Source organism: Sitophilus oryzae, unplaced genomic scaffold, assembly GCF_002938485.1.
Source record: "Sitophilus oryzae breed Bouriz unplaced genomic scaffold, Soryzae_2.0 scaffold_1499_pilon_pilon, whole genome shotgun sequence".
Lineage (NCBI taxonomy): Eukaryota > Metazoa > Arthropoda > Insecta > Coleoptera > Curculionidae > Sitophilus > Sitophilus oryzae.
Genome location: NW_022146168.1, coordinates 947,306 through 962,563, shown reverse-complemented (window position 1 = coordinate 962,563; position 15,258 = coordinate 947,306). Strand labels below are relative to the sequence as shown.

The 15,258-nt window shown below is 36.8% G+C and overlaps 2 protein-coding genes across 5 annotated transcripts in view; one reads left to right on the top strand and one right to left on the bottom strand.

Annotated features, from left to right (window-relative positions):
- Positions 1 to 1,074: 1,074 nt before the first annotated feature.
- On the bottom strand, positions 1,075 to 2,198 carry LOC115877816. The gene has a single exon (XM_030894144.1). It carries the CDS (start codon positions 2,076 to 2,078, stop codon positions 1,152 to 1,154), a length of 927 nt encoding a protein of 308 aa, XP_030750004.1. The 5' UTR covers positions 2,079 to 2,198; the 3' UTR covers positions 1,075 to 1,151.
- Positions 2,199 to 2,684: 486 nt separating this feature from the next.
- Positions 2,685 to 15,258, top strand: part of LOC115877815 (nucleoprotein TPR) — a 35,044-nt gene continuing 22,470 nt past the window's right edge. For 3 of the 4 annotated variants that reach the window (XM_030894143.1, XM_030894142.1, XM_030894140.1), the window contains exons 1-5: positions 2,686 to 3,018; positions 3,098 to 3,541; positions 8,551 to 8,882; positions 9,458 to 9,650; positions 9,806 to 14,457. In XM_030894143.1, coding sequence (XP_030750003.1) covers positions 2,865 to 3,018; positions 3,098 to 3,541; positions 8,551 to 8,882; positions 9,458 to 9,650; positions 9,806 to 14,457 — 5,775 coding nt within the window. In that variant the 5' untranslated portion in view covers positions 2,686 to 2,864. Of the gene's footprint in view, positions 3,019 to 3,097; positions 3,542 to 8,550; positions 8,883 to 9,457; positions 9,651 to 9,805; positions 14,458 to 15,258 lie in introns of all 4 variants that reach the window. The other variant, XM_030894141.1, reaches the window with a different exon arrangement.

Sequence of the window (15,258 nt, the reverse complement as noted above, 5' to 3'; positions counted from 1 at the left end):
AGTAAAATTATGAGGTAAAATCACAGTAAAATGTCACCTCTATCTCCCATTGACATGTATTGTTCTATAAGACTCGTCATGGTAGTACTTCAATACATCAATACATCTATTCAAAACTATTGTTGCCTGTAAATAACTAAAAATTAAATAACTTGAAAGAAATAAAATAATTCTAATAAGTTTAAAACCATTAAAAAAATATCCGTAAATGATAATTTTTAATTCTAATGTAAATATATAAATAAATGTTATTATTATTACAATTTTATATATTTAATTTTATATATCATTCCTTAATTTTGGATATCAAGATAAATCTGAAACTATAAAATTAATTATAGAATTTGGATTATTATTGATTAACACTCAAAAAAATTTCTCAGCTGCAAATAATTCGAAAATAAACTGCAATTTGGCAACATCGACGATGTGCGCTTGCGTAGTATCGATGATCAAATGCAGCAAATATGGGCTTCAAGGTCAGCCACCGGCAGGGTTCGGAAGTAGTTAGTTAAGACGTAATTTACCTGATTAACTACGTGTAGTTTTTCTTCAAAAACTACGTCTTTTTCCGTTCATTAACTACATGAAAACTACGTTAATAAACTATGTATTGATATTATGAATAATTCTCCTTTGTATGAGGTGTAATAGAGATAATATGATGTAAATATTATTTAATACCAACCAAACCAAACCAAAAACCATATTTCTCCTGTTTTCTTAAATACATTATGTGTTTTTAAAGCTTCAACTTATTATAACCTCACCTCAAACCTTTGACATTTGAAAGTTACATACATAAGTTACATAAACTACACCCTCTACATAAACTACATTAACTACATGTAATGTAGTTTATGTAGTTTTTCAAAGTAACATGTAGTTTTCCGAACCCTGGCCACCGGATCCACACCTTTACCGGTAAATGTTCTTAGGATTTAAAAGATTTGATATCGATACTTTAGTCAATAGATACATTATCATCATTCCTATAGGTTAGAAAAAGATGGAAAATGCAATGGAGACTACAAGGGAAAAAATTATTTAATATTAATGTTTTAAAAAAACATATACAAATAGCTTAGCATATATTTACATTAGTAGCAGGAAGAGGCATATAGTTCTACATTAGATGTTTTGTATATTGCTTATGTCTTTGCGTTAATGTATTCGTACATCTTTTTCTTTTTATCCAATGCAGCTTTATAATGCACGTAAGATTTATGGATTTCGTCGTATTCCATACAAGAAACGTGTGCGTATTGCTTTTTGAGATTGTTCAGCCTCCTTATGTCTTCTTTTAATTCTTCTTGCTGTCCTTTAATGTCTTTTATAAGCTCCGTATATGCTTGAAGAGAATAACTGGTTTCCATAAAAATATCCACTTTACACTTCTCAGTTGCCAATAACGACTTTAAATAATTTATTTTGGACCTTAACGTACATTCCGCCAGTTTCTTTTCAGTGAACTGTGGTACATTTTCTAGCCTAATACATTTTAATTCTTCTAGCAGTTCTAATAACTGAAGCTGGTGAGTTATGTAACATTCCTGTTCCGATATTAATTTCCTTTTGAATTCAATTAACTCTAAATCACCAAAACATACATCTAGAAGATTGTCCGAGTCTCTTTGATCGGTGTTCATTGACGTTTTACCAAGAAGTGAAGAAAAGGAATTCTTTACCGTATGATATTTGTTATCTAACTTGGATTTCATGCATTTTTCAAGCTCGCTACCTTCTGAATAAGTTAACTCGCTGCTAGTTAGTGAAACTCCTAAAACGGGTTCGTTGGCCAAATAACTGTCAACTGCATTTTGATTCAGTCTTATCTCTGACAATTGTGCGCTACAAATAATATTCTTTATCTTCTTCTTTAAATTATCGTCTAAAACACTGTCGTCCTCCAAACATTCTTTAACCGATTCTAATATAATTTTGTACTTTCTGTATCTTCTGTATGCAATTTTTAGAAACTCGGTGCAGTCGTTCACCTCTTGCTCCTGTACTTGAAGGTTCTGAGAGAGTTTACTCGATATATCATTGTCTACTGTGATTTCTACCGCATCCGACATACTTTTAATACTGTAAAAATCATTTATTATAAATTTAATATCAAATGTGTTTCTTGACAATAAACATGAAAAACGTAAACGACGCAAACTGCCATTTTCAAATCGGTTGGTAAAACAGGTTTCTATATTTTGACATGTTGGCCAACTGTTGAAATTTTATATAAAAAATCATTTTTTTTTAAATTGAATAAATAAACATTCATTTAACATAATTGTTAAGACAACTTTCTGTAGTAATAATAAGAAACGAATTAAAATCTATCATTAAATCATATTTACTAAATTACTATTTAAAAATTATATTTGAATTTATAGTTATGTTGGTATTGATACTTAACCCAAATGTCAAACACTAACCAGATTGCCAACTTGTTTGATTATTACTGGATTATTACTAAAATATATCAATGTCAAACTCTGTCAAATTTAGAAATCAATTTTAATTTGTATTATAACTGTAATAACATATTTGAAATTTTCAAAAAATTACAATATACCTAATTCTCTCTAATGCACACACTTCTGCTATCTGGTTAAACTCTATCCACTTAAATTTTTTTTATTTATTTAATTTTTATCTTTCTGTTAATAGGTAATTTGCAATTTAGGCTTGGCAACACTGAACGGGTTACCGGCATGTTTTTCTTCTGCAAAAGTGAAAATGCGTGGTGTTTCGTGCTGTTATGCTTCCCTCTAAAACAATTTATCTAAATTTGTTTTTAACGAGAAATGGTTCGCTCTTGGTAAATTTATACAATAGGAAAGTGCATAATATAAGGTAAGAAAATGGATACGTGCATTTTTGCCCCGGTCGTGAGTCAGGAAGAGTGGGAAACCGTACCCGTTGAAATTGGCAAGAAAATTTCAAAGTTTGTTAATGAAAAATTCGAGGAATTTATCACTTCTAAAGCACTTTTAGAGACCAAGACCACTAACTCAGGTAAGTGGAAATAAAACACTGTTTATACTCACATAACCAAAGAATTCTTTATAATTTGCTAAACTCAAATTTTTTCAAGAAAAAAGCTATACGGAGCTTAAGGAACAAAATGAGTCCACGCAGACCGAGAACGAAGCTCTCAAAGCTCGGCTGGAAGCCGCTAGTACGTCTATTACAGAGCTGGAAACACAAGTTTCCAGACACTTAGCTGAACTGGTTAAGTTACAAGCCCAGTCCAATCAGCTTGAGGCAGAGGCAGCAGAATTTCGTCATCAGCGTAACATGGCTGTGGATGAGCGCGATGAACACCTCACAATGATCCAGAGACGCAATGCGGAGATTGAACGAATGAAATTAGACCTCGAGACTCTCACGAAACAGTTAGAAGATGCTGTGACCACTAAATGTGAAGCTCTAGCCAAGGCTGATGAAATAGCTTCGATGAAAGTTACTTTAGAGTATAAAGAGAAACGTTTAGAGCAGGAGAGATCGTTAATGAACAGTCAGATTGAAAGTTTAACTGGTAAGTATAGTAAAATCAATAAAATTTGATGTGCATGTCATCAAGATATTTCATGAATGCACGTCTCAATGTTGCCACAGCTACTTTTTTACTTTGATTTTTTCATATCAATATTTACCTCTCTAATGCAATGTAACAGCAAGAGGAGCTTGCCATGATCTCTTTGTTGTTCATTAGTTGTATTTAGTGGTTTTTGCAATGGAAATTGCAGTTTTACCTAAACAAAACGCAGATTTAATTTCAAATTGGTCAAAGAAAACTCGGAATAAGATTGAAAATGGCAAATGTCAGATTAGAAAAAAAAATACTGGCTGTCCCAATATTCCGAGAACTACTAATCTAATTTAACATACCAAATTTATAGTTAGGGATGAACCACTTTTGAGAAACACCCGATATATTATGATCATGGTCCTATAAAGTAATACCTTCTCTATAAATAAATAATATCAGAGAGAAAATTCAATCGCAGTTTACTATAAAATGCTTTAATAAACCTAATAAACCATAAAATTACATTCGCAACAATGTCGCAAATCGCAACTCATAAAAATTCAAACTCGCAGATAGAAATCACGGTCCCAGTTTACAAAATCAATCGCAGCAAAATCGCAACTATAGTAATACTGGTTGCCTAAATTGAAACTCGCAAATAGAAATCGCGATCGCAGTTTCCTATGACAGCCAATCACAGGTTGTGATCGCGATATGTATGGTATGTATGTCATCGCGATTTCAAAATCGCTGCGATTGAATCGCAGATGAACAAGAACATCTCTGTTAGATACAGGGTGGTCTGAATTGTATTTCGAAAACTTCGGCGGCATATTCTGCAGATACAAGAACGGTAAACTAACAGGATTGCTCATCCTCATAAGTCGTATGTTCGCCTCTTCCCGCGCTTTAGCTGACAGTTGTGACGTCATTGTAGTCCTTGTCATGATAGTCTGTATTATTGGTTGCCTAACGTAAACTTATAAAAATAACAGCTGAGAAATGCTGAGTTAATTATTTTGTCGATTTTAAATGTGAAAAAGGTGTTTTTAAAGTTTTTAGAGCTATAGAGTGTATAAATACATTCATTTTGTATTGTGGATTGTAACTAAGTGCTTATTAAGTGCCTACGATATTGTTTATTAATTATTTTAAAGCAAACTATGGAAATACTCTGAAAAGAATGCCTACAAAAGGTGATGCTGGGAACTGCTGTTCTTAAAAATGCATTATCCGAGTATTTAATACGATTTATACAGTTAATTTTCTATACTGCATACATATTGACTCTTGAATGATTTTAATAATTTTGTTATTACTGTTGAAATGTATTATTTTCTTAGGCCTTGGTGCCAGTACTTGTACTGATTAAAAGTCATAAATAAATGATTAAAAAAAAATTAGGTGTTTAAATAAATAAACTAAATAATGAATGTTTTGCATACGGCAACCAATAATACACACTATCATGACAAGGACTACAATGACGTCCCAAAGCGAGGAGTTTTCGCATGCACCTGGCAGACACTTTCGGCTGAATGAGCAGTCCTAGTAGGTTAACTGTTCTTGCTTCAGATAAAAATAAGCAAAAAAGTTCGTATAAATGTATGCCCTTAAATGATTAGTTTCGGAGATACAGGGTGTAGAAATTCATTTTTATTTCGATTTTTTCCAGGGAGTTTTTTGACATGAGAAATTTGATTTTGATGTCAATATGACTCTATTTATATGGGGCGCCACCTACATGTGTTTTAACTGTTTTTTGAAGAGTAATAACTTTTCGTCCGTATCTGTATAAAACTGCTGAGTGAAAAAATATACATTTCCGTGACTTTTTACATAAAAATATCTCTTGGTAAAAATCGTTACGAGCAACCGTTCTCAAGATATTTAGAACGGAAATAGTCAATACATGTCATTATTGACAAAAAATAAACGCGCGTTGAGCAAATAGTTATTTAACTGAAATAATAAATTTGGGAAATTTTTATTTTTTTAAATTAATCATAAATTTTCTGTGAAAAAATGATGATCAAATAGTTTCTGTTGGACTTTTGACACAAAAACATTTCAAATTTATGATTTCAGTCTAATAACTATTTAGTCAACATGTTTAATTTATGTCAATGATGACAGGTATTGATAATTTCGATTCCAAATATCTCGTGAACCATTCCTCGTAGCGATTTTTACAAAGAGATCTTGTTTACGTAAAAAAACGTCGTAAATGTATATTTTTTTACTCAGTAGTTTTATACAGGTACAGACGAAAAGTTATTACTCTTCAAACCAGCAAAATAAAAACACTAAATCACCACAGTACACCAAAACACTTTTACTTTTACACTGGACGCGCGTTTCGCTAACCATGTTAGCATCATCAGCAAATGATTAAAAACTAGACACCAAAGGTTCCAACCCTCAACTGTACTCTTCAAACCAGTTAAAAACTATATATTGTTACGGATTCCGTGGGTCCACTAATTTAAACTCACGATAAAATACTTAACGAATTTATTTTTTCTCACTCTGTACACACAACTTATACTAATTACAACACAATTTATGGAATTACTATTACTCTAGCGGTTCTGGCACCTTCGCCAATTAATTCACAATTTAAAACGCGGTATTATCAAACTTCAAAACTGGTCCATTTGCCAAGCGCGGGCTTTATATACTCTCTGGCGAGTGTTTCTGGAACGTTCTAAAGAATTATGTAATATTCTTTTACTTTCTGACGAATTTGCCGGTTTCTGGATGCATGTTGCGGTTATTTAGGCAACCAGCAATACAGTTTAGCGCCACATACACCTTGACAATATGTAGGTGGCGACCTCTACAATTAGGAGTTATATTGACATCAAAATCAAATTTCTCATCTCTAAAAACTTTCAGACACCAATTTTCATCCAAATATTGACGTTACTTCAGAAATTATTTGGAAAAAATCGAAATAAAAATGAAACTTTTACACCCTGTATCTCTGAAACTAAGCATTTCAAGGCATACATTTATACGAACTTTTTTGCTTATTTTTATCTGCAGAATATGCCGCCAAAGTTTCCGGAATATAGTGCGGACCACCCTGTATATTAAAACCGAAAAATATTTTTAATTCTGAATAATTATTTGATGATAAAAATGTGTTCTTTCTTCTAAAAAATAATCCTTCAAAACAAACGAAAGTATGAAATTCTACTTATATACAGTACAGTTCATAAACCCACAAACGCTATCTCTTCTGGTGAATAAGACTTGCTCGATTTATATTCAATACTAGAATTTAACGAACTAAATAAAAAAATATTGGAGCTTCATTACAATGCGCAGTATGAACGCAACGTCTACCGGCAGCCAGACGGCTTGCACGCCGTTTCAGAGAGCCTAGCAAAATATACAGGGTGGTCCGAACTGTAATCCGAAAACTTCGGCGACATATCCTCCAGATAAAAACAAGTAAAAAAGTTCGTATAAATAATGTCCGAAAATGCTTAGATTCGGAGATGCAGGGTGTAGAAGTTTAATTTTTTTTTTTTTTTAATAATTTCTGAATTAACATCAATATTTGGATGCAAATTGGTGTCTGGGAGATTCTCGACATGAAAAACTTATTTTTATGTCAACATGACTCTTATTTGTAGGAGGCGCCACCTACATGTGTTTTAACTGTTTTGAAATATAATAACCTTTCGTCCGTACCTGTATAAAACTATTGAGTGAAAAAATATATATTTCCGTGTTTTTTACGTAAAAAATGTCTCTTGCTAAAAATCGCTACGAGCAACCATTCTCAAGATATTTAGAACGAAAATAGGCAATACATGTTATTATTGACAAAAAATAAACATGTTGAGTAGATAGTTATTTGACTGAAATGATAAATTTGGGAACTTTTTATTTTTTTAAATTAAACGTAATTTTTTTTTTTTCGAAAAAAAAAATGATAAAACAGTTTCTGTTGAACTTTTGGTACGAAAACATTTAGTCATCATGTATAATTTATGTCAATGATGACAGGTGTTGATAATTTTGATTCCAAATAACTCGAGAACCATTACTCGTAAAAAACGTCGGAAATGTATATTTTTTTACTCGGTAGTTTTATACAGATACAGACGAAAAGTTATTGCTCTTCAAACCAGTTAAAAATATGTGGGTGGCGCCCTCTACAAGTAGGAGTCATATTGACATAAAAATCAAATTTCTCATGTCAAAAAATTCCCAGATACCGAATTTCATCCAAATATTGACGTTACTTCAGAAATTATTTGAAAAAAAGTGTAATAAAAATGAAAGTTCTACACCCTGTATCTCCGAAACTCAGCATTTTAGGACATACATTTATACGAACTTTTTTTATTTATTTTTATCTGCAGAATATGCTGCAGAAGTTTCCGGAATACAGTTCAGACCACCCTGTATATTAAAGAGTCTGCTTTCTTAAAATTCGTGTTTTCCCGACGTTGCTAGGTCTCGTACTATTTTTTTTTTACTTATGTATGATGTGTGATGTGGCAGTATGCTGTCTTTTTTTAACCAGATATAAGATAATAAAAAAAGGAAAAAGTGCGCTCAAAGTTTCAAAAAAGAATTTCTATCTATTAATTAAATTTAATTTGGTAATAATTTCAACCAAGGTGTCCGGTAGCATAGAGGTACAGCGCTCGTCTACCAATTCGAAGGTGGTAGGTTCGAATCCCACAGCCCGCATTTCATCAGCCGACTATTTTTAATAAAATAAAAATAGTTTAGGTACCTAGTTCGACTCAGCCCTAAATGAGTACTTGGGATTCACAATCCTGAGGTAATAATAGGCAGTTGAAGCGTAATGCTAGCCACATTACCTTCCTTGTATACCGAACGGCTCTAGTATGGCAAGCTGTACCTTGCTACTCCCAAGGCGTTAAACGATATATACGGGAGCTATTATTATTAATAATAATTTCAACATGACATGCACGCTAACTTTTTTTTTGCTTTCCCCATACTCATAAAATGTAAAACTTTTCCAGCGGAACTGCATGAAAGAACTGAAGAACTGTTAAATATGCGACGCGATAACACGTCCCGATGCATCCAACTCGAAACCAAACTGGCAGAGAAAACTCAAGAATTGACAGTGGCCCAAGAACAAGTCAACTTCTTCACGGAACTGAATCAGAATTTAACGAGTAGAAATGAGGAACTCGCTCAGAAAATGTTCGCCCAAAGCGAGACACATGCCAAAACAAACGAGTCCTATGTGTGTGAAATTGAGGCTAAAACCAAAATGGCCAACGCTTACAAGGCTATGTACGAGGAGAGTCATCGGCATGCTGAAGAACTAAAAGATGCCTTAAGCGAGGTTAGTAATTTTTATTTATTTATTTATTACTTGCTGCCATTACTCGCATCAGAAAATGGTTCGCAAGGCGTTTTCTTTAAAAAATTCAAAATCACATTACTTTGTTGCCTCTTTGTCTTTGTTAACTGAGTTTACAATTCTTCTCCATTACTTTCTATTGTGCGCTGCTTCCTCCCATTGATTCTGCATGCTTATGCCCTTTAAGTTTTCATGGAAAATATCGTTGTACCTTTAGAGTTGTCCACTCTGTCTCCTCTTACCGTCTACAAGCTCACCGTTAAGAAGAGATTTCGGTAGTTTTTTTTTGTATCCTGCATACCTGACCAGCCCATCTTAAGCGGGATTTAGTAATCATGGCTTCGGCGCTCTGGCAACTACGTTTTTCAAGGACTGATACGTTTGAGACATAGTAGTACCATTTGATTCTTAACAGTTGTCTAAAGTGTCTCTGTTGCAACTTGTTTAATGCTTTCATGTGCCAGCTGTACGGCACTCAGGTTTCGCTTTCGAACAAACCTAATAATGTTCTAAGAATAGTTCTAAATAAAGATTTTTTTTTGTTAATAATAATATAGGTTCAAGAATTGTTAAGGCAAGCAACTGAACAGTATGGTGAGCTCGAAACCAAACACAAGGAGACTGAGTTGGCTAACGAGGAGATAATTTCAAAGAAAAATGATTGTATCGCTATGCTAAAGAAGGAACTTGAAACGGCCAATGAAATTATGGAACAAACTAGACATGATTCAATAGGAAAAGATTTAGAAGGTATGAAGTGTTTATTTTTAATTATTTCTCTTGATTTAATAGTAATGGGCATTGATCGAATTGAAGCGAATTTACTTATCCATGTAGGTTATTTTTGAAAAACTATTTTTGAACTAAACTTAAAATTTTGTCAAAACCAAAAAAAATAATTCCAGGTCTGTCACCATCGGCAGCTTCAGCTTCAAGACTAATAAAATCCGGCATGACCTACACCGAAGTTTATTCTCGCTACGTGTCCGTGAACGAACAGTTAACCACCAAAGAAGAAGAATGCAAGAGACTTAACAACTACATAACCTGCATCGTGGCAGAAATTGAAGAAAAAGGTCCCCTGATCAAGAAACTTCGCCAAGAATACAGCGACACCTTGGACGCGAACGACGCGCTCAAGGCTTCGAACGATTCCCTTTTGGCCGAATTACAACAACTACGCGACGCCAACTCGGAAAACCGAAGGTTAGAAAGTCAGGTTATGCGAGAAAACGAGCGATTCAAGAAGGAGGTCGCCGATTTATCCAGACAAGTCGTTCATTTACTCCAGGAAGTCGAACATTCACGAATCGGATCATCTTCGACCTCCACAGACAACGATTTGAGTGACAGCATCAGTTCGGCCGATATAATCTCAAAACGATTAGTCACCTTCAACGATATCGCCGAACTACAAGCCAACAACCAAAAATTACTAGCTCTGGTGAGAGATTTAACTGAACGCCAAGAAGAAGCTGAGTCATTCGATCCCGCTGCTATAGCCAATCTCCAAAGGAAGTTAGAAGAGTTGAGGGAGTCCCAAAACGAGCTCCTCGAAGAGCGCGATCAACAAACCAAGATGATGGCCACGTTAAGAAACCAGCGAGATATGTATAAGAACATGTACGGTCAAGTAATGAAGGGTGCTGGGGATATGTCGATGGATAAGAGCTTCCCTGGCGCTGAAAACGGAGATAACTCCAAAGCTCAGTCAGATGCGGATTCCTCACCGAATTACGACGAGAAAATGCACGATTTGGAGGTGCAAATCGATAAATACAAGAAACAAATCGACATGCTCAAGGAAGAGAACGATACATACCGAAAAGAACGGTTAGATCACGAAAAAATACTCCTGGAACAAATAGAAAGCATCCGCGGCGAGGCTAAAGAACTCACCAGGCTCAATTGCAAACTAACCTCCCAAGCTGAACTGAACGAAGAAAAATTCAAAATCCTACAAAACAACGCCGAAATCTACAAGAAACAAATCGGCGCTTTAGAGAAACAGAACAAAATATACAGCGAAGCTATCATTAAACACGAACAAGCCGCTACATATCTCAAGGATGAAGCTCTTCAGTGCCAAACCAAACTGTCCAAGGCCGAGGTAATGCTAGGTAACATTCAGAAAGAAAACGCTTTACTAAAGGACGGTGAAAAAAGACTGTTGAAAGAGTGCGAGATGTTTAAGAAACACGCTCACCAACAAAACTTGCTTCAGAGCAACATAGAATTGATAAAGGTCACTTTAGAACGTAACGACGCCGAGAGTAAGCTACGTTTGGAAGCCAGATTGGACGAAGCCCACCTGGAATGTTCTTCGTTACGTCGACGACTCGGGGAAGAACAGAATCACTTTAGATCTCTATCAGAACACTTGGAAAAACAAGCGAAACAAGCTGTGGAACGTATGGAAGAAGAGAAAAAAGAAGCTGATAAGTTAAGGAGAGAGATAACTGAAGCTAGGGAAGAGTTAATCAATAAAACAAACCACATCGACGAACTCTCCAAGAAGCTGAAAAGTTCCGTCTTTGCTATACCCGACGCCAGCGTAGAAGGTCGCAAAATCAGAGACCTTGAACAACAATTGACAGATGCACAAGCCGAGATCAGTTCCCTCAAAACCAAACTGAAAGCGACTAAAGAAGCGTCGGAAGAGTACTTTAACGTGGCACAAGCCGCCGAGAACCAACTCAAGGAGGTCCTGGAGCAAGAACAAAACTTGAAGGACGAGATCGAACGCCAGATGCAACTTGTTAAAGAGCTCCAAGAAAAATGTTCCGAACTCGAAGGCGAACTGTCCATACAAATGGACGACCAGGACATAGCAAGTGCCGGTATTAAAACCAAGTCGCAACAGCTTCAGGAGGAGTTGAACGTGCGCAACATGGACTTGCGCACTGCCAGGCAACAATTGGAGAACGCCAGAAGCGACATCAAGGCGCTCAACGAGCAGCTGAAGATCGTCGAGAACAAATACGCCAGGGAAGTGACGTTGCATTCGGCAGACTTGCAAACACTCACCGACATAAAGGCTGAACTTGATCAAACTGTTGATCGCATCAGAATTTTAGAATCGGAAAAACAACGGGCGGAGGACGCTTTGGCTGAGCACCAACAAAGCGCCGAAGAGCAACAAAGAATCCTCAACGAAGAACGCGAGAAATTGGAGGAAAGGTTCAAAAACATGGACGATCAAAACAGTCTTCTTCTGGACCAGATTCAGCAACTTAACACCCAGTTAACCATCCTACAGGCACAGGCTTCGGCTGATGCCCAAGTAGGCCACAACACCAGTCTTCCTTCAGCTGATACCTCATTCAATCGGTCTTTGACAGAAGACGAAGTTAGTTCTTCGGACCAACTCTTGAAGATTATTAAATACTTGAGACAAGAGAAGGACATTGCTGTTAGTAAAGCCGACATAATCGAAGCTGAACACTTTAGATTAAAAGCTCAGTATGACGCGCTATCTAAACAACTTGAAGAAGCCAAGGCTTTGATGGAGATTGAAAGGCAGAAGAATGAAGTTTCGGTGGTATCCGCTTCGAAACATGCCGAGGTGTTGCGCAAGCTGGAAACTCTTAACGCCATCACCGATAGTAACAGAGCGCTAAGACACGAACGTGACGAATTGCTAGCGGAAATAACGACACTAAGAGCTAGAACTGAGAGGCTTGAAGCTGAGGTAGCTCCTTTGGAGGAAAGGAACAGGGACTTGATGACCAAAGCTGATCAGATGCAAACTGAAAATATCTCGCTTCGCGGAGAATGTACCAGATGGAGACAGAGAGCTAATCAACTTATCGAGAAAACTAATAGAACTAGTCCAGAGGACTGGAAGAAATTGCAGACAGAAAGAGAGACTCTGGCTAAACAACTCACTATTGAAAGAGGAAACACAGCCAAACTTACCGAAAATAATAATATTCTGAAACAAAACAATCACAAACTCGAAGAACAGCTCAAGGCTTTGAATATTCAGAGCAGGAACCAAGCAGAAGAGATTAGTTCTCTTAGAGAACAAGTTGCAGCGCTACAAAACCAAGTTTCCGAGCTTACACAGAACTTGGATCAACAAGTGCAGAACAACGGGAAAATCACTGAAGAAAACCGAGTTCTTACCGAAGATACGGCGGGTAAAGACGTCACAATTACCGAGCTAAGAAACAATCTTTCGCAAATTCGAAGAATCGCAAAGAAATACAAGAACCAGTATGAAGACCAAGTCAAGGAAGTGGAAGCTCTGAAGCAACAAACCGAACAGAACCAAAGCGAGCAGAACATGAGCGCGGAAAAACAGAACCAAGCTCTGGAACAACAACGCACTGAACACGAGGAGCGCATGAACCAACTCGAAGAAGCGCATCGCGAAGCTAGCGATCAACTCAACCAGCAAATCGCCGGCGGTCAAGAACAAATCGAATCGCTGAAAACTGAAATCGAGCGCTTGAAGCAAGCTAGCCAAGAGACTGAGGAGAAATACAAGGTCTTGTTCAAGAACGCTAGGGAAAGGATTGTGAATCTTACCGAGCAGAACGCCAGTCTCAACGAAGAACTGAATAAAAAGGATAGATCTCAAGCCGAAAGGGTTAAACAAGTAAGCCAAGACACCGAGGAGAAGTATAAAATATTGTTTAAGAACGCTAGAGAGAGGATTGTTAATCTTACCGAACAAAATGCCGGTCTCAAGCAGGAATTGAGCAAAAAATCTGGTTCCGAAGCTGGTGGGGAATCTTCTACAGAAAGCGGAAGAAGTAATAATGACTTGTGGGAGAAAATCAATCTACTTTTGCAGGAGAAAGAGGGGCTTTTGGCTAAGATTGAGCAGGATAAAGAGTCCCATAACGCAGAAATGGAGACTCTTAACCAGAGGATCAGTCAACTCGAGAGAAAACTCGGGCAACAGCAAAGTTCGAAACCCAGCACTAGCTCGGCCTCTAGCGAGAAATCTTCTACGGAAAGACCGACAGCTGATATAAAACCAATGGCGGGTCATTCTACAAACACTCAGACCCAATCAGTTCCTATACCCCCCTGGAGAAGCGGCGCTGAGACTCCTCTGGCCAGCATCAGACCCATGTCTCAACAGCTCAGAACAGCCGCCGTTTTACCCACTACCCAAACCCCCAGCGCCGTCATGGTTCCTCCCCAGCAGCAGGTTCACACTACAGGGTCCTCTTCGATTGAAGCGATGTCCAGCAGTCCTACTTCTTCCCACACCGATTACGTTCCGGCTACCAGTTCGGCCAGTTCGGCTATGCTCGGTCCCAGGCAAGTCGCCGTGCCGCCTACTCAGTCTTCCGAGGATGACGACAGCAACGTGCAGGTTCAGGCGGCACCGCAGCAGCAGGCTTTGGCCGTGGTGTCGCCCAGAGTGGAACCTCCCTGTAGCGGAAGTACTCAGGAGCAAGGTACCAGTTCGAGCAGCTCGAATACGGTGACCACGACTCAGGCGGGGTTGAAGCGACCTAGGGATGCCGATACGGAGGTGTGTCAGGGGCAGGAGCAGTCGTCCAAGACGCAGCAGCAGAGTAAAAGGAGCCGTGTGCAGGTAAGGATAAGTGAGGTTAGATTAAGCCTAAATCAGCTAAAAATACAGTTTGGGACTAGAATAGTCCACTTTTTTGCAAACTAAGCACTGGAGAACCATCTTAGATATTTAAAAATACTTTAAACAGTTTTTTTGCGAAGAAAACGGTAAAAATCACATGAAAAACACAAAAGTTCACAAAAACCGCGTGGCAACACTGTTAAACATAATTTGAATGAATCCATTGAACTCTTACTATTCATCGAAAAAACATAGAAACCAAACAGTCTTCCTGAAGCGGCGTTGTCACAGTTACTGTCCTAATAAATTTTAATTTAATTTAATTGAATTAGAAAACTAAAAATAATTTCAAAGGCGTAATCTACATATGTATTTTAACTAAAATGATATATCCTTGGTGAAATGTGATAAACTGCTAAACTCCATTATTCCTAATTTTACAGGAGAGCAAAAAAACGATACAAAAAAATATGTACACATGTAGGAAGTATTTTCATGCGTTTATATGATAAATAAATAAGCATTTTATTTGCTGGGGAACAATAAAACTCAATATTTCGTGTTACTTAATTTTTTCAGACACAATAGGGAGATAGCAGATATTCGTCTTGCAGAAATAAGAAATAAAATTATATTTCTGGAGATAGCAACCTTTTTTTTTTGGAAATTTTGAAAATGGAATTGAATATTACCCAAACAGATTTAGAAATAATGAATTAAATTTAAAAGATATGATATGCATAACCATATATTTATAATATCGTCGGTCTAGAATCAAAACATACAAGTCCAAAAACGAAT